The sequence below is a fragment of the Pseudoliparis swirei genome, chromosome 22, assembly GCF_029220125.1.
Source record: "Pseudoliparis swirei isolate HS2019 ecotype Mariana Trench chromosome 22, NWPU_hadal_v1, whole genome shotgun sequence".
Taxonomy (NCBI): domain Eukaryota; kingdom Metazoa; phylum Chordata; class Actinopteri; order Perciformes; family Liparidae; genus Pseudoliparis; species Pseudoliparis swirei.
Window position 1 is genome coordinate 6182063 of NC_079409.1, and position 23881 is coordinate 6205943.

The 23881-nt window shown below is 41.1% G+C and overlaps 3 protein-coding genes across 3 annotated transcripts; all 3 read right to left on the bottom strand.

The window, feature by feature from the left end:
• Window positions 1–4827: 4827 nt before the first annotated feature.
• On the bottom strand, window positions 4828–11907 carry ethe1 (ETHE1 persulfide dioxygenase). Its single transcript, XM_056444544.1, has 7 exons — window positions 11558–11907; window positions 9022–9166; window positions 8354–8502; window positions 7331–7460; window positions 7042–7131; window positions 5459–5575; window positions 4828–5330 (listed from the first exon to the last, which is right to left on the bottom strand). Exons 1-7 carry the CDS (start codon window positions 11753–11755, stop codon window positions 5284–5286), a joined length of 876 nt encoding a protein of 291 aa, XP_056300519.1. The 5' UTR covers window positions 11756–11907; the 3' UTR covers window positions 4828–5283.
• Window positions 11908–12283: 376 nt separating this feature from the next.
• LOC130213225 (transmembrane protease serine 6-like) lies at window positions 12284–17498 on the bottom strand. The gene is made up of 6 exons (XM_056444700.1): window positions 17485–17498; window positions 16099–16277; window positions 14759–14854; window positions 14045–14187; window positions 13364–13519; window positions 12284–12389 (listed from the first exon to the last, which is right to left on the bottom strand). Exons 1-6 carry the CDS (start codon window positions 17496–17498, stop codon window positions 12324–12326), a joined length of 654 nt encoding a protein of 217 aa, XP_056300675.1. The 3' UTR covers window positions 12284–12323.
• Window positions 17499–17507: 9 nt separating this feature from the next.
• Window positions 17508–22848, bottom strand: LOC130213226 (uncharacterized). Its single transcript, XM_056444701.1, has 4 exons — window positions 22416–22848; window positions 18260–18352; window positions 17990–18124; window positions 17508–17677 (listed from the first exon to the last, which is right to left on the bottom strand). Exons 1-4 carry the CDS (start codon window positions 22846–22848, stop codon window positions 17508–17510), a joined length of 831 nt encoding a protein of 276 aa, XP_056300676.1.
• Between the last annotated feature and the right edge of the window lie 1033 nt (window positions 22849–23881).

Consider the following 23881-nt stretch of genomic DNA (forward strand, 5'->3'; position numbering starts at 1 on the left):
TTAAATGAGGTGACTGTGTCTGCCTGTGTCTGACTGATGGTGGAAGCTGGTTCCATAAAAGAGGATCTTAATAACTGAAGGCTCTGGCTCCCATCCTACTTTTTAAGACTCTAGGAACCACCAGTAGCCCCTTCTTTAGTGAGCGCAGCTCCCTAGTGGAGCAATACGGTACTACAAGCTCCTTAAGATATGATGGTGCATCACCGTGATGTATATTACTTTATTATTGCATGAAACAGGGGTGATTTTAACTGACAATCTGTCTTTTTTTTTACCCAGGAATCAATAAAGTTACTTTAACGAAACATTAAACACCATATTAAATGAATTTGTGGATATTTTTTTGGATTACTAATCGCAGTAAGTTACTTAACCCTTGTGTTGCCTTCGGGTCAATTTGACCCGATTCAATGTTTCACCCTCCTGTCGCCTTCGGGTCAATATGACCCGATTCAATGTTTAACCCTCCGGTTACCTTTATATTTACTAACATATTTTCAGTGTTGGGAGTAACGCGTTACAAAGTAATTCCACTACTTTTAGCGGTAACGAGCGTGTAACGAAGTATTTTTTAAATCAACTAACGCAGTTACAGTTACTGAAATTTAAATGAGTTCGTTACTCGCGTTACTCTCTTTTGTGAAAAATGAACACTTGCAGACAAGAAGACAAGCTAGGCTACTTTAGCTGCTTCTGATCTGACATCGCAGGACCTTGGTGGCGCAATGATATTGTAACGTCTCGGACGTTATGGACTGATGACACGGAGACGGGACGACGTTATTATTCCTCCCTTTATTGGGCATTCACAAACACAGACAGCGTGCTCCTCTCAGCTCAGCAGCTCGAACATCAACAACAACGGTACCCGTCAACCACCCGTAACTTCCGTTTTACGACAGGTTAACCCCGCCCTCTACTCCGCCAATGACAGGCACGCCCCTCGACCAGCAGCACGGTGCCACACTGTGATTGACAGCCACTTCCAGTGTTGCCAGGTCCGCGGTTTTTGCCGCTGGTTGAATTTTTTGTCCGCTGGTTCGGGTAGACCTATTTTGCATGCAAATTACATGAATATCTTGAAATAAAAATCCATATTTTAAATGAAATAATATATTTATACCCAAATCCTACCAAACTGACTCCAGATCAGCACGTACACGCCTCACTAGCACCCCCCCTCAATTATATGCAGCACCTCAAGGCACCTTTGTTTTCTCTTTTAATTAGTGTTAATACTGTAGGCCAATCACTTTTATTTCATTGGGCCTAATGTAAAAAAACCACTATTAAATGACTGAGACAGTTATTTTGTATTAAGTTAATTATTAAAAGGGACTTTTGTACTACTGCTTGATTTGAAGGCCTGTTGCCCTGTTGATTGCAATAAATAGGTCTACAACATATGTTTATTGTGTTTGACTGTTCAGTACTGTTCATTACATTAAAAAAGCAGACATAAAAGTAACTTAAAAGTTACTTTCCCGAGTAACTAATTACTTTTGATATACAGTAACTAGTAAAGTAATTAAATTACTTTTAAAAGAAGTAACTAGTAACTATAACTAATTACTAATTTTCAGTAACTTGCCCAACACTGCATATTTTACCCTTGAGGTCAATATGACCCCAGCTATTAAAATCTCCAGAAAATTATTAGAATTAATATTGTTTTCCAAGTTTAAGTGTGAGGTACTTTATGTTTGTTTGTTGACTCCCGAAAGAACACCGACATTAAACATTGAATCGGGTCAAATTGACCCGAAGGCGACAGGAGGGTTACATATTGAATCGGGTCAAAATGACCCAAAGGCAACACAAGGGTTAAGTTGTCAAATCAGTGAAAAAAATGGAAAATGTGTTCCTGAATTGCAGTGAAGTAGAAGTATGAAGCAGAAGAAATGTAGTCGTAAATGTATTTATACTTCCAAACCTGTTTATGTCCGATAGAAACCCTGAAGGGATACACATTCCTGTTGAAGGTGTCATGGCGCCTTCCTTCTTGGGACAATCTTAACGTGATTGTTTAGAATGTTTCTTGTTGTTCAGGACTTGTCCTTTTGTGTACAGTACACTACAATCAATATATATATTCATAAATAGTACAATATGTGGCAGTGTAAAACTTCCCAGATGGGGTCAAATAAAGCATGGTTGAAAATATACAGAAGATATCACTGACACCTGGATCGAAGCTAGCTGTCTAATAAGCCTGAACACCTTTACTATATTATGCAACACGGAGGTGTCTTCGGACCTGGTTCTCAGACTTTCTTCCAGAATGTGTTTAGCCGGCAGTAAGAATTTGGGTTCAGAGTTTAGTGATTAACACAATGAGGAATTTGTGCTCTTGATATTTTCCCTGGGGGGCGCCAACGTTGGACATTTAAAACTTATAGGGCCTACACACAAATCTGCACAATAATTTCATGTAAATCAGTTCCTCATTCACTATGATAGACGATCAGAATTTTACTTTACAATGAGTAATTAACTACGATTATGGGTAAAATGCAGTGCGTTGTGGGATTGCGAGCAGAAAGGTTTCAGTCGATACCTTTACTGACTGATTTCAGATGCTCAACTAGAATAGTGGAGGGTAAATAAATACAGTAATTAGGGAGATGTGATCAGACAAAGTAAAATCACATGCGTGTGCTTTAAAGAAATGTAGCTTCTTCTTAAAGATTAAAACAAATGTGGATAAAAAGATTTTAAAAAACAGGGAATGCAACTGAAGATGTAACATAGTTCTATGTATTTTACTTGTGATTTGTTATGTATTTTATTCTATTTTAATGTGTTCTACTATCTGGACCTTAAGTCTGAAATAAAAGTCTGATTCATAACAACTGACCCCAGATCTCCTCTAACAACACAGGATTAATGTGTTAAATATAGTGTTAAAATATTATATATTCTATGAAATCCTTACAGATTAATCACGATGATACAAATGCATTATTGTACATTACTACAGAATACATCAAACTCCCAAAAGTCTCTCTAGCATATAGAGCGATAATATCACGATCATAACATAAACTGTTAGATATTCCACGGCCATCAAGGCAGCGTGACTTACTATTATAAATCCCGTGAGCTGGATGACTGAAGGTATGCACACACAATACGAGTCACAGTGTCAGTCCTCCTGCAGTCTTACATGTATCCCCGGAGAGATTAAAATACCAGAAAGTATTACACAGTCACTGTAAACTCACCATGGAGTACCACAGCAGGGAAATATTTAGGAATACCCCCCAAAAAGCTACAATGGAGGATTTTTTTTTTAGATGTGGACGCTCAAGACGTACTGGACTCAATACTAAATATACGGATATACACTTTCATTGTCTTTACTCTGAAGGCTTTATGCCCCCCCGACGGCCTCTTTAGCGCTCTCTCTGAATGAGCCGATGCTGTAATAGATTCTCTCCAGTGACATGTAGACAGTGTGAGGGAGAATGGGCAGCAGGTTCATGGTGGCACGGTGGAAGAGGGCTGAAAGAAGGCTGGAAGAGAGCTGGCAGATGGGTGACAGACTGGGTGAAAGGACATCTGGCCTCTTCGCCTCCCAGCAGCAAAACAGGATCAAGAGAAGAGGAACATTTTATATGAAAACCACTGTCTCTCTACAAAGCAACATATCTCCAGCTTGATGGTGACAACGGTCACACACACACACATACACACACACACATACGGTTTGGAATAAAAAAAACAATGCAGGTGTCCGTTGGCGAGGAGGACACTACGTGAGGCGGAGATGGTCTGAATCATGTTTCTCTCAAGTGCTGACAGAGACAGCTGGTAGATGCTGTGTGTGTGTGTGGTTGTGTGTGTGTGTTGACAGTATTGACTTGCAGCCGGGCAACACCCACAGACCTTCTTTCTTTCATAAACAAGTTGTCTTCTTTTATTTAGACCCACCGAAATGACAATAAGTTAAGCTGAAAGGAACGGGATTTGATTCAATACAGCAGCCCACTAAGACATAATGGCTTTGTTTTTGTTTTTACAGATACACCAACCTGAAAATGAATGCCGAACAGTAATGTCCTGGAATGTCCCGAAAGACAAAGGGGTACTCTCGCGCCTCAACCTGAAATGGGATTAAACTTCTTTTTTAAAGAAAATTGGTCAAAATCACAGCCGAGGCAGAAATATCTCGACTAATGTTGTTGTTGTTGTTGTTGTTTTGTTCTCGAAAGCAGCGCAACAGGAAACGTTGGGATACCGGCCCTGAAAAGCCTGTGAACCGTCCGACACCATCACACAGCACATCATCACATGAGCGTGTTCCCGTGGCAGAGGCATGTGGCCGACACTCCCAAAAAAACCTGTCTTACTGGTGGATGAATGCAGGCTGAGAGCCGCACACACACACACACACACATCCTCTTGAAACCCAGACACAGACGTTACCGTGTTGATACTTGGTGGAGAATACTCCTCTTGGTATCTTAGCGAGATAACGATACACGTGTCAACAGAAACTCTCGTCTATTAAACATCCAGAGGAAGTGATGAGAGCACAGACGATGGAGACTCGGCCCTCTGGGACTGAATGCAAATTGCATAGTTTGATTTTCCTGCTATGCAAAAGGCCGAGGCTGGCAGTAGTTTGAGTGGTGCGTGTGAGTGTGTGTGTGTGTGTGTGTGTGAGTGTGTCCTTGGCTACAAGGGTCCGGACTCACTGGAAAGGCCATGGGGTAGAACTCAGTTGTCACAGTAAAGCGTTCATGAATACCAAACCAAACCTTGACTGGAACATTCCCATTTGAGCTTTTCCTTTTTTCCTTAAATCATAATAACACAGCTGAATAGAGTCACAAAGACACATTTCAATTTAATCAAAATATAAACAAATATATGTATTTAATAGTGTTTTTTTCTCTCATGTACAGATATTTAGATCTCATTTTTTAATAGTTTTAATAGAGCTGATTGTATTTCAATGTGAAGTATTATCTCGATAAAGCCAGCTATGAAAAATTTACATATTTACATTTACATAAATACATAAAGAAGCAGTTTTAGGTTGATTCTGCTGATGTGTTAAACACTTTGCGATGTGCATATACTTAGCGAGTGTAAATTATTCTCATTCTGTGTGGAGTTGATTAGATTAAAATCCTCTCTTTCTGTCATAGAAGTACAATGTCGTAACCAGCTCTTGTTCTCACCTATTTTACTAAAAAAGTAAACAAAAATCAATGAAAAAGGAGGGGGGGGATTATCTTGAAGAATAAAAATAAAATCATTCCGTCAGCAGGACAGTCAGACTTCGTGTACTCCACAAATCAAATTAGCAGGCACTGAAGCTTCTGCAAAGTAGGAAGAAGAAACACATGTTCAGAACTCAAAGTAAGCGGTTCAAATATTTCAGTCTGAGCCCTGAGGCGCTGCAGCCTCACGTTGCCCAACAGACCACGAGTGGAGCTTTTTTGGATACCTATTTTTTCCGGCTTGGGGAGATTCAGGTTATTCATGATTTTCACAAACTCGTCCAGGCTCTTGGTCAAGCGCGGGTTGAACTGGCGCTCCTCGCCGACCGTCGACACGGTCTGACCTGGAACACAAAGACAGAAACAGCCCGACGGGTCATCTGCGGTCCTTGTGTTTGCCAGATGCTGAATCTCACTGATCATAAAAATAAAAAAAAAGTTAACTATTTGGCAAATGCAGTGAAATCACATGTTGCTTGCAGATGTGATAGGATGTGAACGAGTGATGCCCTGCAAATGCTTCTCGGTAGATACACTACGATGCAGTGTACCACCTTGTAGCCAATATTTTTTTTTTTTTACGGGTTAATATTTTTTTAAATATACATATATAATATTTATGTATTTATATTAGTGCTGTGACAGATTCAAGTTAATCCAATTACAGGTTTTTTTTTAACGCATTGCGTGGCAGAATGAGCTTGAGCCCAATCCTGTTGTTGGTCATCATCGGAAAAAAAGTCACTTGCAGCTTGCAAGCTTCCAATACACCACTTTGTCTGAACTCTGTCAGGCTCATGCAGACGGTCTGTTCATCGGTAATGATCCTTCCGCTTACTAACCTCCGAGCCTTATTTTACTTTTGCTTCCTGTAGATTCACACGTCAATCGCGACCCGCCAGTCGTCGCCAATCGATCGGATAGTGTTGATAGATCGGAGATTGTGACATTAAAAACCGCCCCTTTCATAGTCTTCATGTTCTTTCTTTTGTTCTTTTCTTTTATTGAACTCGTATCTCCACAGCAGCCGTATTCTCACAGCATTTCGTCATGTCTGTTAAGCGCGGCGCCGTTAACATAGCTCCGCCTGGCGCGGCGCCACGCAGCTCGATTGCGTAGCGCATCGGAAAAAAGCAAATGTCAAGTCATCCCACCTTTAAACAAGATCATGGGTTGTATCATGGTGGAACAAACAAGAGAAAAGCCCTCCTGTTACCTTTACTTTATATAAATATCGGATGTGGTGGAAAGTTACTAAGTGCATTTACTCAAATACAATTCTAAGGTACTTCTACTTTAATTGAGTATTTCAATTTAATGCTATTTTATCCACTCATTTTATGTTTCACTGGTTGCTTTTCATATATATATATACATACATATCTATATAAATATTAAGATATATTATCATAGGTACGGCTTCATAGCAGTATTGTGTAGTTAAATGTATCTTCACCTTTACCAGCTGCAACATTAAAGTGATTGCCATTAAATGCTTGAGGTCATTTAGGATAATCAGTCATTTTACTTTTAGTACTCTAAGTATTTTGTTGCTATTACGAATAAAGTATTCTTTACATTGTATTGCATTTCTGATGAGAAGTATGTCTGAAAACCTCCACCTGTATGCACTTTGTACGTTACAACATGTGCATCACGTCAGTGTTGGTTGCTACGGGTGGGAGTATACTGAAAACCGCTTTTTATCACTATGCTGGTGCTTAAAATGGGTGTAGTTGCACCACCAGCGTTTACAACTATTCGACGTTACGTAAACATTCAGATGTGTGTATTTTTGTATTGGGCCGACCTAGGTAGTCATGTGCAGGGTAGACGAGGCACTGGTCAGGCAGAGTGAAGATCTTCTGATGGACGGACTTATAGAGCTTCTCAGGGCAGCCTGAACGAGAGACACAACATTTACAAATTACAGGATACATTTACGCCACTTGAAAAAATAAAACAGACACAACACTGCCCTCTTGTGTTCATCAAGCAGCACTACAAAAACAAATGCTTTCTCTTTGGGGCCAGTGTGTTCCCAAAACAAAATTGCATTGATAGGAGGACATAAGGACAAAGTAAAAGTGTATGTCTACCCTGCTGGAAGTCTGTCCTGCCGCAGCCTCGGATGAGCAGAGCGTCTCCGGTAAACGCCACGCTCTGATCACCGGACACCAGCGTCACGCACCCGTCAGTGTGTCCCGGCGTCTCTCTCACCGTCAGATACTACGGGGCGAGCACAGACCAACTCAAGGCATGTCGACATTACTTCATCAGGCATCTGACCCTTTGCTATATCCTGCCCCCTCGAAAGCAGTCTGGCCAATCATAGCGCAGCATTGGCCAGCTCCTCCCACGGCCAGACTATTGCGCAATAGTGTCAGACTGTCTTTGTTTTTTTTAGGCTGATTTTGTGTATTTTAAGCTCGTCATGATACGTGTTGAGATGTACGTTTTTCTAAAAACATAACCATAACATTCCTACATAAAAACCTGTGGCTCTAACATTACCAGAATAAGTTAGTGTATTATTAACTTGCTACTGAAGTTATACTAACTGTATAAACACATGCTGCTCTGGCTTTTTAATGATTGCAACGGTGAATAAAGACATACCCGGCTTTACAGGAACAGTGTTGTTCCTTAATTTCACTTTCTTCTGTCTTGATCGCCTTTGACATGTAGGCTTCAACTTCTATCTTTATCTTTTTAACCTGTTTTCAACTTTCTGTCTGCTTCTCTCTGAAATCACTTTCACTGAAAATGTGATAATAGTTAAGCAGGCAGTGCATTTAGTGACAATGTGGACTCCATTGGAGCTCTGCCAGCTTGACAGAGCAGCGGTGGGGGGCGGGGCTTAGCAAAGGGTCAATTTCAACAACAACAAAAGTTCCAGTTTTTACACGTGACAATATAGGATAAAAAATAAAAAAAATACAGAAAAGTGAAAGTATGGATGTGTCCATATACCATCGAGCTGATAGAGTATAATCAAGATACAAAATACTGAAATAACCTACAATAGACAAATGCATTCAACCAATATGTTATAAGTTTTCTAAAATGAGTGTTGTATGGATTGATTGTATGCAATGAAATAAGTAATATGTTCTTCTTACATGTTTTCCAAAGCTGATCTTGTCTCCCTCTGACAGCAGGATGTCTGCAGAGGCACCGCTGAATTTGCAGATTGCGCTCCGCAGACCGACCAATCTCCTCTTCATCAGCCCAGTGCTCGTGATGTGGTCGGCATGGCAGTGGGTGTTTACTGTCAGAGAGAGAAGAGTGGCATGTTTTCCCACAGGGCGAGGCACCAAATCAATCATAACAAGTACAGAATGTGTTGGATAGCTTTGTAATCTTGCAGTTAGATTTAGATTATATTGTGATAATGATTGAAGCCATATAAAATAAGATAATCCTTTATTAGTCCCTCAGTGGGGAAATTGCAGGATTACAGCAGCAAGTGCACAGTACTGAGCAGAAATAGAAAAAAAAAAAGTTTAAAAAATGGCGCAGCATTAGAAGAATATTGATATGAATGACTCACAAACTACACTATACTATTGTTTATGAGCCTGATTTAACAGAGCGCATAGTCTTGGGAAAAGTGAGGTTTCATGAGCACCTATAGGTGACTTTATTCCAGTGCTATATTAACCTGTGCCCATGAATAAAGAAAAGTTAGGTTTCTATTGGACGATGAAGAAGATGGGATACTGATATGTAAAAGTTGGGATACAATACAATAACGCAAAGTACAACCGCAGGAAGTTAGTCAATATACCTGCCACTTTTAGATTGAGGCCCAGTTCATGGACGAGCTTCAGGTCCCTGTCGATGGTCTCCAGCACAGGATCGATGAGGATCGCCTCCCTGGTCTCGGTGTCGGCCAGCAGGTAGGTGTAGGTGCTGCTCTCCAACTCAAACAGCTGGGCGGATAAAAAAAACAAAAAAAACAGGTGTGACTGAGAAGTGACTGAGTAATAATTGACAAAAGGATGCGTGGTCACAGTGCACGTACGCCCGGTCGCTCTCTTGACAGTGTTTGCAAATGTGTGTGGGACACCGAGGGAGAGTAGAGATATGATTTTAGAAAGGGTAACTACTTACAAATTATTCTTTTTTGACCATTTGGAAAGTTTTCACTGATGTGATACATACAGGACTGTCTCAGAAAATTAGAATATTGTGATAAAGTTCTTTATTTTCTGTAATGCAATTAAAAAAACAAAAATGTCATGCATTCTGGATTCATTACAAATCAACTGAAATATTGCAAGCCTTTTATTCTTTTAATATTGCTGATTATGGCTTACAGCTTAAGAAAACTCTAAAATCCTATCTCATAAAATTTTAATATTTCCTCAGACCAAGTAAAAAAAAAAGATTTATAACAGCTGAGTGTTTGTCAAGGCTCAGGAAACCCTTGCAGGTGTTTCGAGTTAATTAGACTTTTCAAGTGATTTGTTTAATACCCTACTAGTATACTTTTTCATGATATTCTAATATTTAGAGATAGGATATTTGAGTTTTCTTAAGCTGTAAGCCATAATCAGCAATATTAAAAGAATAAAAGGCTTGCAATATTTCAGTTGATTTGTAATGAATCCAGAATGCATGACATTTTTGTTTTTTTAATTGCATTACAGAAAATAAAGAACTTCATCACAATATTCTAATTTTCTGAGACAGTCCTGTATATATTAAAGGGTACCTGTAGTGAAAGCGAATATGTAGCCAGATCAAAAGATAATGTGTTTCTAAAGGTTATTCATGCACTGACGGTCCAGTATTCAATAACAATACGTAGTTTAGGCTGTTCAAAGTCCTCAACTCCGACATGCGACATTGCACTGGAGCTTGAATATGTCGCGGGTGGTGTGACGTCAGATCGTTGATAGATCGACAGCCAGCCACAGCGGATGTGTTCAGAAACCAATGTAAACAACGTCGAGCGCTCGCAAACAAATGCTGAGAGATTGATAATATGGACGATGAAAGATTGTCTGATTCAGCAACTGGATACTTGTTTGAACCTTTAAAGCAGACTATCCCCATTTAGTGAATTGTGACAGCGATGATAGCGATGATTCTGATGAAGTTGATGCCGAAGGACCGCCGGTCCAGATGCTTCACCGTGCGGACCGTGCACGCAAGTCGGCGGACGCTTGGTGCAGTTGTGGGAAATGTGTGCCACAAAAAACAGACATAGAGTGCATTTGTTGTAAAGAGCACGAACTTATGTCCGATGATATAGTGTCATTAGACCTCATCTGCTTCACACAAAAGAGTGAGCTTGAGAGCTACATCGCGCATAAGCCAGCGCTGGAGATGTCTTTCATTGATGCAATGTTCGGCCGACATGTTCGGGGTGCTAGTGACTTTTTCTTTGCTCCGTCCGTCCCGATGCGCGCAAACCGGTGTCGGGAGCTCCGCGGCGCACGAGACGGCGGGCAGAGGACTGTCAACGCAACACGTAGAGACAGAAATGACGTGCTGCTGCTGTAATGTGGCGCTATAGAGAAAGTGACAGGGGGGCGGGCCAATTTTTTTTATGTCATGCGATCTACCAATACTACGCCGCGATCGACTGGCAGGTCGCCGCGATCGACGTATTGAGCACCCCTGATATAGATTGTGTAATTCTTGAGGCCACCGATCTATCCCAAGAAGCAACGCGTGTAGAAGTGGCTCCGGATGGGCTGAATTCCTTTCAACGACTCAACGTCATAGTTAGCTTTGACATGAGTAAATAACTAGCAAAATGGCTGCTGAAGCGTTCACGGACTCGGAATGTTGACAAAGAAATGTAAATCCTCGGGCTATGCGTGACTTGTTGACAATAGCGGCGGGGTAAATATGATTTATTTGATGCGCCGAATGGATGTAGCACGTTGTTGTTTTGCACTACAGGTACCCTTTAAGTGTTTATAACCGTGTGACACAGTTGTGAGCTGTAGGTGTGTGTGTGTGTGTGTGGGGGGGGGGGGGGGGGAGCCTCCAAAAGCAACAATAAACAACTCAAAACACAGCTGCTCCTCTGCTGCACCGGACTGGACCTTCATGCCCAGCGGGGGGCCGTCACGTGACAGCGGGGTAGCCCATTTGACGTTACGCAGTCCACCAGGTTTGAGCATATTGCTCAAGGTTAGCTGAACTAGATCAAAACTCAATTTAAACACATTACGACATGGAGGTGCATTAACAGCCAAGATAGCCGAGCTAACTTTGTTAGCATTTGTGGCTAACTTCCTGCACGTCTTCTAACAGGAGCGAAACAACACGAGCCGTCAGGTGTAGCGAAACTCCGTGAAACATACTTGTCTGAAAAGCAGTCCTTCGGTCAGCGACCTCCGGGAGCAGTACGACCTGCCGGTGGCTCGCAGCGGGCCGACGTCAGCAGCTGCGCCGGGACGGAAGCGTCCGTTCTCGGCCGAGCCCTCGGTGTTCGCCCGGAGACGGAGCGTGAGAGCCAGAGCCCGTCGGACCGGCGTCGCCCTGCGGATCACCGAGCTCATTTTGGTTCGCCAGTAATTGCCTGACTGTATTTTTTATTTGAACTCAAATAGGCTGCGGATATAAGGCTGTAGCATTAGTCCCGAGTAAAAAAAAAAAAATTGTCTTCCAATAGAATTCAAAGTTGCGCGAGGAGAAGTCCTCTCTTCACACTTAACGGTGACAGCTAAAGTCGTGAGTCCAGAGCGTGCACTGAAAGTCTGTTGTCGTGCACGAGCGTCACCAGTGCGCGCTCATAAACGCATGCGCGTTTACCGCGTGCACTTTAGTAGCGCCGACTGCCGTAGTGGAGTAAAAGGGACTGTTGACATTTTATCAGGAAGCCTAAATATTTGATACATATTTGAGAGTTGAAACTGATTACCAGGAGCATGTTTTTTTACATAACAGATATTTTTGGTAATTATAATATATATATATACATACATACATAACTGTATATATATATAACATAATTTATCCTTTTAGCCTATTAGCATAACAATATAATCTTTTTTTTCTTTTTCTCATTTCATAACAAACAAAGCAGATACAGGCGATTTTATTCTTTATTGTTCAATTGTCTCAGTTCTAAGTGCCAGGTTCTTGTAAGGTGTCGGTAATTGCCGTTGTGGTCTCCAATTCCTCTGGTTTGTCCTGCAGCAAAAAATAAAAGAGTGAAAATGTCAGGTCTTTGTGACGGGGTGAGGCTCAGGCGCAGAGAGACAGGCTGGATGCAATATAAATAACAAAAAGAAACTCTTTAATGAGGCAAAACAGTTTACAAAAAAAACAAGGTCCAAAAGGGGCAGGCAGAGAATCCAGGTTCAGGGCAGGCAGGGTCAACAGGCAGAACCAGGAACACTGACAGGACGACGGGAAAAGGACACAGAACTATAGTCGACAATCCGACAGCAGACAAGGGAAAGACTGACACAATATATAGGGGGGGAAACACAGGTGTACGACATCAGACAGTAACGAGACAAGAGTGGCTGAGGGCAGGTGCAGGGAATTAAACAATTAAGACAGAGAAGACACAGAGGAGACATAGGAGACACGGAACACAGGAGACACAGAACAGGGTGTTACAGAAAATGAGCAGCATTACCTAAAATATAGTTATATATGGCCATAAAGGAAATGTATTTACACATTTAGTGTGTACACTTCATTTATTGCTGGCACCCAGCATGAGCCAATACCTGTTTTAACTTCTGTTTTTTGATTTGTTCAACACTTGTGCAACATGTTTCAACTTTAACCTGGGTTGAACTGTGAATATTGTGAAGGAGGCACACATAATATAACATTATATGACATTCACATCATATAATGTTGATAAATAGTTCCGAAAGATGTTCTGTTCCTGTGTAATCTGTCTGTCTGTCTGGTTATCTACCTGTGTCTATCGATACTTTATTGGAGCTAATCGTTCTTCATCCAGAGGTCATGTTTCGAAATAAAAAAACCTTTTGTGCACAGGCTGATATAAATTTAAGAGCAGGACATAAACAATGTAATCTACCTCACACCGACGAAACGATAAAGTCGGTGAGAGAAGCTTCACTTAATGGCACCGTGACACATTTATAGAAAGACAGAGAGAGAGAGATCCCTTCAGACATTACCTCCATATATCTTTGAACCCAGGTGACGAGTTGAGTCACTCTGCTGTACACGCCGGGTTTATTGGGGCGCCCACAGCCCTCTCCCCAGCTCACCACCCCTGCCAGCCTCCAGTCCCCACTGGCCGTCTCACACACCAGGGGTCCACCACTGTCTCCCTGCACACAAGACCGAGCCGTGTATCCAACATTAGACACCCTTAAAGGGACAGTTCACCCTATAAGCAAATAGACACATACGTCCTCTTACCTGTCGTGGGTTTGTTTTTCATAATCGAGATTATTTTGGTGTGAGTTTCCTAGTTGAGGAGATATCAGCCTGCACGTGATTGGACTGTATGGCCCTCGGCTTGTAGCGCCCAAAGCACCAACAAAAACTCATTTAAAAACCTCAACATAAATGTCTCTCTCCAGAAATCATGACCCTGTTGTACTCAAGACGAGCGAGAGACCTTGTGGTGAGTCTCATGCAGGAACTTAAACACAAATATTAACATTATATTGGAGAGAAGAAGAATATCTCTATGGCCGATATCTCCAAAACTAGGAAACCACATCCAAACAATCTAGATTACTAATCAGCACGATGAAATGTGCATGATTTGCTGAAGTACATCGATTGTAAAGTGAAAGGGCGTTCCTCATGAACATCTATAGGTTGATAAGGAGATTTGATATCAGTACCTGGCAGGAGTCCACGCCTCCGCCCATGGTGCCAGCACAAAGCATCCGGGGGGTTAGGTACATGCCGTAGACGCTCGGGTGGGAGCAGGCGGGTTGGGCTATCACCTTGACCTGAGCCTGCCGCAGCTCGTCTGACACAGAGCCTGACGGAGAGGCAGCCAGAATAGAAAGGATTAAAAGAAACACTCGACCATGAGTGTGCCGCGAGTGCATAAATAAAAAAGGGAGGTCAGGAGAATTAGTTTTAATTTGCGTAAGCCGCAAATGAAGCGGCTGCTTCAGGCCTCGTATCGCTGCCAGGAGCCAATTACAAACTCTGCTTTTCATTTTGTGTAATCATTTAAATGAGGTTTCTTCTCAAGTATCTTTCTAATTTGCCATTAGGAAAATTGTGTCGTTTTCGTTCCCTTTACTGATGTAAATGTAGCTCCTAATTGTGCATGTGCAGCTATTGTTTACAGTTTCTTGGAGAAGAAGCTACGACGATAACTTGAAGGTCATTGGGGATGATGTGATGAGTTGTTGCTTAAATTTTCTTTTAAGGCTGGAGTCAGATTATTTGTAGATCTGAGAACAGCCACGAGGACCGTATAGAACGTGGGGTCAGTGGAGGACTTGCATTTGCCCTCCTGATTTGATGAAAAGGAGAGTAATATAACAGTGAAAAAGGAAACAAGAAAGCATAATCAGAGGGTTGGAGTCCGTCTGACACACCTCCCTCATAAGTAAATCCCCAGCCGGTGATCCAACAGGCCGCTCCGTGAGGAAAGGACTCGCTCGGACCGGGTAAACAGACCGGTCGCGCCCCACCTACGAACAGCACACAGTCATCAGATCGCAACACAATCTGAGAATCATAAGCAAAGCAATAAAGACACAACGGTTATCACGCGGCAGTCAGGACATCCACGTGCTGCGTGCTTGTTTATTGTCACTCCTGGTGTAGAAGTAAAATCATGTGAAATGCTCTCACTGGCAGGATCCATAAAAGAAAGAAAATGAATATGAAATATGAAATGACACAAGATGTATATGATACAAATGACACAAAAATAGAAGCAATACGAATGTCCATCAAAACAACAATAATAGTTGCACATAGCGCAGGGGTCTGTTACGGAGATGCTTTACTCGGACATTTTAAAACTAGACAGAAAAAATGACCCGAATAATTAGACTTAAAACCGTAATCAATAACATAAGAGTTAACAATAGTGCACATCAAGTTATTTGACTTTCTGACTTCATGACACCTTTTTTAAAGTTGTTTTTTGTGTTCTACTCTGTGAGGTGGCTCTAACTTTGAAAAGCGCATTACAAAAATATATATATAAGTATTGCTTGTTGGACTGTTTATAGGTAAACTTGTCTTAAAACAGGAATATTGTTGCAAAGAAGTTAATAACCATCACAGGAAAGCTGTATTTAACCAGATGAGTACTTTATATATAACATGTATCTTAAGCAATAGTCTCACTTAGTTGTATATAAAGAGTGTGTGTGAAAGTTTGAATGTTGAATATCTAAATAATCAATAATGTGTCAAATGCCTTTGATTTTTTTCCTACATTAATGGAAAATACAGTGATTTCAGACACAAGGTGAATACAATGAGATAACTGTACTGTGAAGAGTTAATTTCTCCCAAGAAAGGCGTATCACATTTTTCATGTAACGTGAATTTTGATAAGAAAAAACAACAACCTGTACCTAGGTAGCTTGATGAAGTTGGTGTTGCATCATTATGTACACATACATCATTATATAAAAAGGCACTTTGTACACATTGCATTGAGAAAATAGTGATATCATATGTTAGTATCATCATTATTATGATTATGGTTATTAAAACCAAATTATGGATTCTAGCCGAAGAGGTATTATCTATTTTAGGCTTTTCATTAATAGCACAAGTACTTATCATAAGTAGCCCTATTTGGGAATCAGTCTCCATCCATGTAAAAGACAACAAAGCCGACAGTATTAAAGTGCAACGTGACACATGACGTGTCTTATTCGGGCCCGGCCGGCAGGTGGCGCCACCTCCCTCCTACCGTTCATGTCCATGTCGGTGACGGTGCGCAGGAGGCCCACGTCATAGTCGTTGTTGTGTCTGTTGAAGCGCGGGTGGTAGAGGACCCGCAGGGCCCGGTAGCGGACCCCCTGAGAGCTGTCCGCGATGCTCAGCGAGTCCACCACCACCAGCCAGTCCGCCACCGCCAGCATGTTGTTCCTGCAGGAGGGAGACGAGGAAGTTAGTCAATGTGCAATGGCGTTTAAAAAATATATATTTATATTGTCTTAAAAAGGCACTTTGTAGACATTAGAGAAAATAGCTATATAATATATTATTAATTAAATAGCTAAATAATATATTATTATTTTCATCATTGTAAATACATATTTATATATATATATATATATACAGGACTGTCTCAGAAAATTAGAATATTGTGATAAAGTTCTTTATTTTCTGTAATGCAATTAAAAAAACAAAAATGTCATGCATTCTGGATTTATTACAAATCAACTGAAATATTGCAAGCCTTTTATTCTTTTAATATTTAATAATTTTTTAATTGCATTACAGAAAATAAAGAACTTTATCACAATATTCTAATTTTCTGAGACAGTCCTGTATATAGTAAATTGTATTATAAAGAGCCTTTAGACGTTGGTAGTTTTAAGCAGGACATGGCACTTATAATCCATATATATATATATATATATATATATATATATATATATATAAATATATATATATATAGTATAAAAAGGTACTTTGTAGACATTGTATAGAGAAAATAGCTATATATTTTATTATTAATTAAATGGCTATATAATATATTATTATCATCATCATCATCCTTATCATTATATATATATATATAATGATAAGGATGATGATGATATATATATATTATATATATATATATAAACACTGTTGTAAATCCGGTTTAACAGTTCTAATGGACTACATTATAAAAAGTTAATTGTATGATAAAGAGCCTTGAGACAGCGTTGGTACTTTTAAGCAGGACATGGCACTTATAATCCATGCAATTACTTTATATTATTATCATTATTTGGTCACATACTGCCCTCGAATCGGGTCAACAATAATTTATTTTTCATTTGGCACTATAAACAATTTAATGAGCTGCTTTTAGCTTGAAAGTGGTGCTCAAAATATGCAAAATTGATTGCCCACAACCTAAATTGTTCAAGGGTAGTAGTCAGGCCCTGTGGCCAGAACTGGGATTTTCATAAAAATTTGCTAAATGCACCGATGGGGGAATTAAATGTCTCTCACTTTTACCCGCTCCTGATTTAAATTAAAACATGGAAGTAGATTCAACCCATTCGGCGTACGGCCCTCCCTACTGAGAACAGGCTGCATCTAACTATGAGCCCCCCCCCCCCCTCCCTGTCTCTCTTACTTCCATTCCCCCATGTCCACCTCTTACTCAACAAAGCAGTGAGCTGCAGTGATGACCCAGCGGGGGGAGATGATGGCCCCTCCACAGACGTGCTTCCCTCTCCACTGCATGCTGACCTGCCAGACCCACTTGTCCTTGGCGGCCAACGTGCCCCCAACAATACGCCGGCCATCACTAAGCAGAACTGGGCAGTCTGGGGGGTGGGATGAATAAGAAGAGTTGTGTCTATGCAAGGGATAAAGAAATAAAGATGATCTGACATGTGCGATAACACTCCTGATAAATACTTTTAAATCAGCCCACCAAGATTGTTGAATTCAGTCAAAGTATATTAGCAGTTTGATGAATGATGAGAATGATATTCCAGTATGATATATAGCTTATGGCCATATCTGCCAGACAGCAGATGGATGTGTTGTGTAATAATCTAAACAAGAAGAGCATCCCCCAAAGCCCTTAATCAGTGTGATTACAAATTATTATTATTATAATTTATTTGTTTTACCTGCAGTGATGTTGTCCGTCTGGTTGACAGGATTCTTCGACAGAAAAGGCGGCTGAGTCGGGACACTGCAGTTCCCCTTCCCGCCACAAGGAGGAAACAAATCCCCAAACTCGGAGGGGAAGACAAGGAACTTGACTGATTTCAACAGAGAAGGAAAAAGTGAATAGTAAATAATTAAATGATAGAATTACAGGAGACAGGCCACTGCAAATTGAATGTTTGAACCCCAATAAGCTAGATGCTCTCCTTGTTTAATTTAAAAATAGTTACCTAAGATAGCAGAGGTGGTGATCAGATTGATGATCATTAGGAAGCTCACAAACAGGAACAGCTCACGGGATGTGCAGGCTTGAGGCACTGACTCTACAGACCAATAAATAAACAAACAAATACATCTTTAAAACATTCATAAACAGACACTGTTTACCTAAGCCAGGCTGCATTGTTAAAGAAATAATTGAACGTAATGAAAGCAAGTCACCGTAGCATCATCACAAGCTGGAACATAACTCACAAAAAAGATTGTAAGTTTTATGTGAACATTTATAAGTGGACATTCAGTACCTGTATAACCTACAGTATGTATCAGTTACTAGGGTATTGTAGTTTAGACTGAGTGGAACATTTCCAAATATGCAAACTTAACTCATAACTACAGCCTAACGTCAAAATCAAAGTCATATTCTGTTATTTGTGTGAACAAACTCGACATATTTGTAGTTTAAACCCTTATTGACCAGCGAAAAGTGTCAGCGACCATCTCTAGGCGAGCGGCCTGAGGGCTTTTGCGCCCACGCTGGTGGACAGCTTGTTCAAAAGGCTGAGTTCAGGGAGCCGGGGACACAGCACAGCCATCATTCGATGTAAAGCACGCGCTGCATTGCCTTCTGGGTACAAAATAAATAAATAATAATGTTGGAATCAACTTTATGCTGGATTGACAGCCACCTGAGGCGGCCGAGCGCCGGTGTAATGTACAACCTCTCACTAGTACTTTGATAAAAGCCTCTCGCCGGCTGACAGTGATGTAGTGAGTCCATCGTGAACTCGGGGAAATCATTTATGCTTCTTCGCCCGGGAGACATTTTACCTGCATAGCTTAAATGTGATGCTCCAAACTTTGTCACATTATACAGCAATGTGCACAAACACAACTGATGAGCTGGGTTTGTCCTCTAACTTTGCACCTGAAGTCCAGACAGTGGATTGGCTAAAACAAATTAATAATAATAAGACGAAAGCCTCAAATTCTTAATTATTCCCTCCAAATCACTAAGAGACAAGCAGATGGGATTAGGCCAGAGTTTGAAGGGCAAGAGGGACATTAAGGACTACTTCACATGCTGCATGGGCGGCTATTTGGTTTGCTAAATGGTGCTAATTTCCATTTAAAAAAGGTACAATTGCAATATAACGTTGTGTCATCTATCCACAACCTCGCCGCAAGCTACCTGCTAAGATAATTAGTTCTCATTAAAAAGACCTAACTGTCAACATGGCGGACACGACGCAGGTGAAAAGCACAATTAAAATGACATATGACACACCCGATGGGAGGTATTTAATATAAAAGGTCGCAGAATAGCCTTCTGGGAAAGGATGATGAATTAACACAAGTTGATAATCTCTTTTTTTTCTGCGCTCCTTCTTTTTTATGGGATTTAACCCAGTCAAGGGTGGTGCAGGAGATCCACTGCCACGAGTCCTTTAACCAGTGGCGGGCCGTCAGGGCCAGCAAGGCCTTCTCTGCTGGCCTAAACATCATCAGAATATATATATTTTTCTAAATATATTTCCCCACAAATATGGATTCAATTATTTCCCAGAGTAAGAGTTATTCTCTTAATTTCATAGCGTTCCTCTTGGTTGCGCTGCTGCTGGTGGCAGGATTTGGAGGGTCGTATTCACGCGCATCATAGCGTTCCTCTTGGTTGCGCTGCCAGGGCCGCGGTTTAAGATTTGGAGGGCTGTCTCTCACGTTGAGATTTTATCCAATCATATTCAGCCATCGTGTGTTGCCAGGGGGGGCAAATCTGCCTTAGGCCTTCAGAATCAACATTGCGGGCGCTGGTAGCTCAAGTGAATGGGAATGACAATGTTGTGTCAACCAATCAGCTTTAGAGTTGGCTCCTCTAGGCCTTCTAGAAGGCCCGAACCGGGCACAGGAGCCAGCTAGCAGGCAGAGTGCTGCATGTCTTTGATTGGATTACCAATATTGAGAGGCGGGCCCTATGGGCAGGTAGATGCAGAACCTCAGAACTAGGAAACTGAATTTGATAGACTGTACAACAGAGTCATTGAAGTCTTCTTGAGGAAAGAAAGAAGGATGGATTTTGTGTTCAAATAATCAGTCTTTGGTGAGTAGGCATACAATGCATTCTATTTTTTATTAAATGTGTCTGTATGTTTGGCACAAAATAAAATGGCAAATAGCCTATGTTGCAAATTATTTGTTTTCTTTCTTTTATTTTCAGTGAATAATTATGTGTCTTTATCATCACGGTGAAACTGCTTTGGGTGCGACAATGCCCTGTTTAGTGAACAAACTAGTGCAAGTGACTTTTTTCTTCTTCTTTTTCCGTCTCCGATGCGCGCGCTCTGCAGCGCGCGCGAGGAGAGAGGAGAGAGAAATGACATGCTGTTGTGTAGATACGATCAACATCAGACGGCTGTTTAGTTTAATAAATGAACAAAGACGTGCTATAGAAAATGAAGGGCGGGCAAGGGGCGGGCCAATTTTTTTTAATGTCATGCGATCTACCAATACTACGCCGCGATCGACCGGTAGGTCGCGATCGACGTATTGAGCAGCCCTGGTCTAGAGCCATGGCATCATAATGATGTAATAAGAGGTGGATTAATTCAGGTGGGACTGTGTAGGACCTCACTGAAGGCCCAGGCTCCAGGCCCACGGCCCGCCACTGCCTTTAACCCTCCTGTTACCTTAGGGTCAATTTGACCCCATTCAATGTTTAATGTCGGTGTTCTTTCGGGTCAATTTGACCCCAGGCTGTTTTTCACTGTGTCAAACATATAAGAAATATCAACTTTTTTATATATTTAAAGGGCTATTTAGGTAGTCAACAAACAAACATAAAGTACCTCACACTTAAACTTGGAAAACAATATTAATTCTAATAATTTTCTGGAGGTTTTAATTGCTGGGGTCAAATTGACCCCACGGGTAAAATATGTCAGTAAATATAAAGGTAACAGGAGGGTCAAATTGACCATAAGGTAACAGGAGGGTTAAAAGAATATCGTGATCAATGACATATACGGCCATTGAGGTTGAAGAGCCATAAAATTGATTGCACTGTTACTTTATAGTGTTATTACTGAGGCTATAAAATGGCTTCCTCAACTCTCTGTGTGTTGGTGGAACTCTGATAAATGTTATTGTATCTTTCTCGTCCACGAGCTGATAAGAAAGCACTCCGGGGAAGGGGAGCGGGGGCCGTCTGGACGACGCTGGTCTGTAGAACCGTAGAAGTTGACATTAAAACAGTGCACAATAGAAACAGTCCTCTAATACAGCAACAAAGATTCATCTTTAAGGAGAAATGCTGCTCAGTTACTTGAAGTGCAATATGAACCGGGGGACTCGGTATCAACGGGATCTTGGCAGGTGATGAAGCGGGAGAGAGGAAATGGCAAGGCTTAGTCGGCGAGGGAATCTGGAGCCAAATCTTTAGCTGTATTATTGTGACTAAAAAGAATAAAGCACCTTATATGTCATGACGTAAACAGACCCGAGCAGCCAGGAATGCAGATGTGGATTTATTGTTTATTTCCGGTGCAACAAAGTGACCTTGCATCTTTTTTATTATTTAGGCTCTTAGGCTCTGTATTTCTGTTTTCAGATTAAAGCACAGTGAATAATGTATTACACAGGTGTTAATGACCCGATCAGATTTTACAGAGGTGCCGAGTGTCGACCAATGATGTGGCAGCTTTCCCTCGGCTCCTAACGATACCAGCAACGTTGTCAAGTTGGTAAATTGCTGAATTGTTTTCGTTTTTTTCCGCAGCACACACACACACCTGTATTAAAGGTTCCAGCTATAGATATATAGAGTAATAGAGATGTAGAAGATTATTATGTAGATGCAACAAAGATAATAAGACTAACGGTCTCGGTTTGTACTTCATCTCTTTGATATGAAGTGCCGGTTTTAGATGTTCTCGTTAATCAGAGTGCTATATCAAAATTAGGGTGAACATGAGGTTGAATTATGACACCACATCTACATTTTAATCTTCAAAGGCTCTGTCTTTGTATTCCATTCATTAAGGCAATGTGCAGGGCCTTTTCATATGCCCAAAGTTTGTTAATAAAACTGTTAACTCTCATAAATGAGAATAATATTTAGCCATGTAATGGTGTCACTTATTTGGGTCCAGAGGTTCGTGACTGTGTTATTACCTTGCTCCTCATCAGCTTTGGGTATCATGAGACCCACCGACCCCTCCTCCAGCGGGCCTCCATCTGACGCTTTCCTCTGCTGAACTTCCTGGAGAATATCAGCGCAGGGAAGTGATGAAGGCCGGATTTCTTCATCTCCTCCCTCTGGTTCCTCATAGGGAGGAGAGAAGGTCCCTGAACGTTCAGGCTCCGGCGTTACGCCACGACACGCCGGAGGCTCCGGGGACACGCCTCCGTTCGACGAGGGCTCGTAGTGAGGCACGAGCGTGAGGACGGTGGAGGGGACCAGAGACGATACACTCAATACTTCACGACTGGTGGGGGTTTGAAAAGATGTTGATGCCCATTGCTCGAGGGACGGATAGAGCGTCGCGTCGACTGGCTGCCGGGCATCAGGAGTGCCGGTGCTGCCCGTTTGGACCTGCGAATCCATTCTGCTGCCATGAAATGTTCAAAGTCTGTGAAAAGTTAGGGGTCCTGTTCTTTGGCGTGGTAGTGGGAAGCTCGTGGGGTCCAATTAGCAGGACGTGAGTGCGGGTCTGGAGAAGATCAACTCGAGATCAGACATGGCGGAGCTGAGTGGAGGGACGCGGACGTGGAAGGAAACCCGGAAACCTCCGCTGAGTCCTGCAAGAGAAACAAAGGCGACAGCAAAAAAAGGCTCGGAATAATGTTTCTGCGAGTAACTTTAAGATTTTGAGTGATGATAATCTCACATAATATAGATGAAGTCTTATAAAGCTTTTTAAGAGTGCATTTTATTACATCTCAAGAAAAAGAGTTTTGGGAATTTCCTCTTTTTTAAGCAAGTGTCAGATTGGATCTTGGTAATTAAACGTTGCTAAATTATCAGCCAGGATTCAGATTTTATATTAATTTTCAGATTTATTTGATTATAATAATTTAGGATCGGAATATATAAGCATTTTTTGCTTCTACCTATATCTTTTCAGTCTTTCTGTTTTGTTTATTATATAAAATAATATTGTATTGTATTGCAATGATTGACTGAATAAAATACACAACAGCTACAACAAAGGATTTACCTAAAAGACTTAAAAAACATTAAAATAACTAGAACGGGCACTCGGTAGAGCGCATACCTTCGCATATCACAAGATTGTGCATTTAATTATGAACATGTTGGCGTTAGTTGCATGGCAATTGGATAAAAATGGGTAAAAAGAAGATTTTGACCTTTTCCTGACCTTGACCTTGACCTTTGACCCGATCGATCCCAAAATCTAATCAAATGGTCCCCGGATAATAACCAATCATCCCACCAAATTTCATGTGATTCGGTGTAATACTTTTTGAGTTATGCGAGTAACACGCATACAAATAAATAAATAAATACACAGCGATCAAAACATAACCTTCCGCATTTTCAATGCGAAGGTAAAAAGCTTGCTTTGAGAAAAATAATACATATTTTTCTCTTTAAAAAAAGTAAGTAATAAGAAAAT

Bases quoted from the DNA above. Each gene is read 5' to 3' on its own strand.
- LOC130213226 (XM_056444701.1), bottom strand. From the start codon at position 22,848: ATGGATTCGCAGGTCCAAACGGGCAGCACCGGCACTCCTGATGCCCGG. The intron at 18,353-22,415 runs GTAATAACACAG...ATTGGTCTGTAG, and splicing joins CAAAGCTGATGAGGAGCAAG to AGTCAGTGCCTCAAGCCTGC. The intron at 18,125-18,259 runs GTAACTATTTTT...TGTTGAAATCAG, and splicing joins CACCACCTCTGCTATCTTAG to TCAAGTTCCTTGTCTTCCCC.
- LOC130213225 (XM_056444700.1), bottom strand. The intron at 14,188-14,758 runs GTGTGTCAGACG...CCTCTCCGTCAG, and splicing joins GGGATTTACTTATGAGGGAG to GCTCTGTGTCAGACGAGCTG. The intron at 13,520-14,044 runs GTACTGATATCA...TCTTGTGTGCAG, and splicing joins GAGGCGTGGACTCCTGCCAG to GGAGACAGTGGTGGACCCCT.
- ethe1 (XM_056444544.1), bottom strand. From the start codon at position 11,755: ATGAGCTCGGTGATCCGCAGGGCGACGCCGGTCCGACGGGCTCTGGCT. The intron at 7,461-8,353 runs GTAAGAAGAACA...CTCGCCCCGTAG, and splicing joins AGATCAGCTTTGGAAAACAT to TATCTGACGGTGAGAGAGAC. The intron at 7,132-7,330 runs GTAGACATACAC...TCTCTCGTTCAG, and splicing joins CAGGACAGACTTCCAGCAGG to GCTGCCCTGAGAAGCTCTAT.